Genomic DNA, 2,145 nt, shown 5'->3' with positions numbered 1-2,145 from the left:
CCCCCCCCCCCCCCCCCCCCACACACACACACACACTTCTTGAAGGAGCCACCTTCTTCACCCAAGACATTAACTGTGTGTATTCATGTTTTAGTTTTAGATGAAAAACTGTAAGTTAAATTTGGTTTCACCATACTAACCAGATACAATATTCGGTGCTTACTTTTATGTTCTGGCCGAGGTTGAGCAATGATTATTTGTTTTATTGTTACGTATCATATGTTTGAGAGGTTTTGGACTCGTATTTTCCCTAAATTTGTATGGTTTGGAATTCATATGTGGTGGTAACCATGGCAGGTGGAGGTTGCCTTCTCTGGAGCCGAGGGCAAGGGAGAGAATATTAAATCTGAAGCTGAAAGTATTAGTCTGAAAGTTTTGCCCCCTTGGATGATCAAGCAAGGGATGAACCTCACAAAGGAACAACGTGGAGACATCAAGCAAGAGGCAAAAATGGATGGCAGTTCAACGTCTGCAGAGATTTCCGACGACAAAAAGTCAACGATTGAACATGATGAAACGAAGAATATACAAGTTTGTAAAATGATACGCCAACATTTCTTGTTTTCATTATGTGCCTCATGGTTTTCCATTTCCCTAAAAAGGAAATAACTTGACTTTCTGACTATTAATAGGATGAATATGTTAAGGCTTATTATGCTGCTCTATTGAAGAAACAGCAAGAGCTTGAAGAAGCTGCAAAGCAACAACAAGAGCCTTCAAGCACTCCAATGTCGAACGGTATATCCAGCACATCTCCTGGTCGTCAGGTAGGAATGAAGTCGAAACGGGACGAGGATGAAGGAGATGATGATGTTGAATGGGAAGAAGCTCCGGTTGCAGGTATATATCATTATTTAACAATCTGCATTCCAATTTTGAAATTGATCTATGATTTGAACATTTAGCGTTCTTGAATATTACGAATAACTTATTACCTGCAAAAAAATAATCTAATTGATCATTGCGTGAGAAGTTACTCGTGGATACCTGATTGTTTATCAAATGAGATGTTCTTACTTTTGCAAATATCAGTTGAATTAGAAGGTTACTGATCTTGAAAGTTGAAAGTAAAATGAGTTAAGAAAATTGTAGTTCAAATGTTCGATACATGTTGACGTATCCATCTTTATGAGTTTCGACATGTGGTTCTTTTTTGATGGATTTTGAGGGTTTATTCCTAGATGGTCTCACTTTGATAGCCATTAACATTTGCCTTTTACACGGCTACAGTTAATGCGAATGAGAATTACAAGGTCAATGATTTGAACATTGAAGCTGATGCTACAGCAGACGATGGTGATGACGACGTCGATTGGGAGGAAGGTTGATGGAGAGCAAAGCATTCCCTGGATACCGATTGCTATGGCCTTCATCTAATCTTATAAGTTGTCATAAATTAGAGGTGGGTGCCGTATTCAGTTTCACATCAACGGCATCGTCTTTGATGTCCTGTAGTTAGTGTGCAATATGCGGATCTTAAGCTTTAAGGACCTGACCTCGATTTGCCTATGGACTGCATCTAATCTGATAAGTTGTCATGATACATGATTTAAGCATGTGGGCAGTAATTCATTTGGAAGAGAGAGAGAGAGAGAGAGAGAGAGAGAGAGAGAGAGAGAGAGAGAGAAGGCATGTGAGCAACAAGTACTAACCATACATGTCAATTATAAAAAACATCATACATGTCATTCTTCTGCAACTTATAAATATACCGGATTTGGTAATTTTGTTAGCAAATTGCTTATGTTCGTGTTGAAGCGTCGAAACATATTGATTATGGGTGAAAATTTCTGTTGCCCATATTGGTTTTGTGGTGGGAGTTTATTTGTTTGGAAAGCATTGTAAATTGTAACTGGATCTATATTGGATTTCCAAGATCGCACTTGTTTCTTTTAGATGCTATGACAGGGTTTTTGTTTGGTTCTCTCTCAATTACGTCATCAAAAACCTTGTAACTTTTTTTTTTTATAAAAAAAAAAAAAGAAAAACAATTTCACCTCTAGAATTTTACTGTCTTTTTGAAATTGTACTTGTTTGTTGTCTCTTTACTTCTCTCCCTCTCTCCCACCATCCTTTTCCCTTTCAAGATAAAAGAGAGTGAGATTTTGCCGATTAATCAAGTATATTAACTTTTAATGACTGAAC

General features: G+C 37.6%; 1 protein-coding gene across 1 annotated transcript in view; it reads left to right on the top strand.

Moving 5' to 3' along the window:
* The window catches only part of LOC21405113 (general transcription factor IIE subunit 1), a 13,027-nt gene extending 11,123 nt beyond the window's left edge, over nt 1–1,904 (top strand). Inside the window, exons 8-10 of the mRNA XM_024174994.1 lie at nt 298–531; nt 633–840; nt 1,231–1,904. Of these exons, the coding sequence (XP_024030762.1) occupies nt 298–531; nt 633–840; nt 1,231–1,328 (540 nt within the window). The 3' untranslated portion in view covers nt 1,329–1,904. The remainder of the gene's footprint in view (nt 1–297; nt 532–632; nt 841–1,230) is intronic.
* Nucleotides 1,905–2,145: the final 241 nt, after the last annotated feature.

Source organism: Morus notabilis, unplaced genomic scaffold, assembly GCF_000414095.1.
Source record: "Morus notabilis unplaced genomic scaffold, ASM41409v2 Scaffold16, whole genome shotgun sequence".
Lineage (NCBI taxonomy): Eukaryota > Viridiplantae > Streptophyta > Magnoliopsida > Rosales > Moraceae > Morus > Morus notabilis.
The sequence above is the reverse complement of the archived record's forward strand: the minus strand, read 5'-3'. Positions and strand labels throughout refer to the sequence as shown.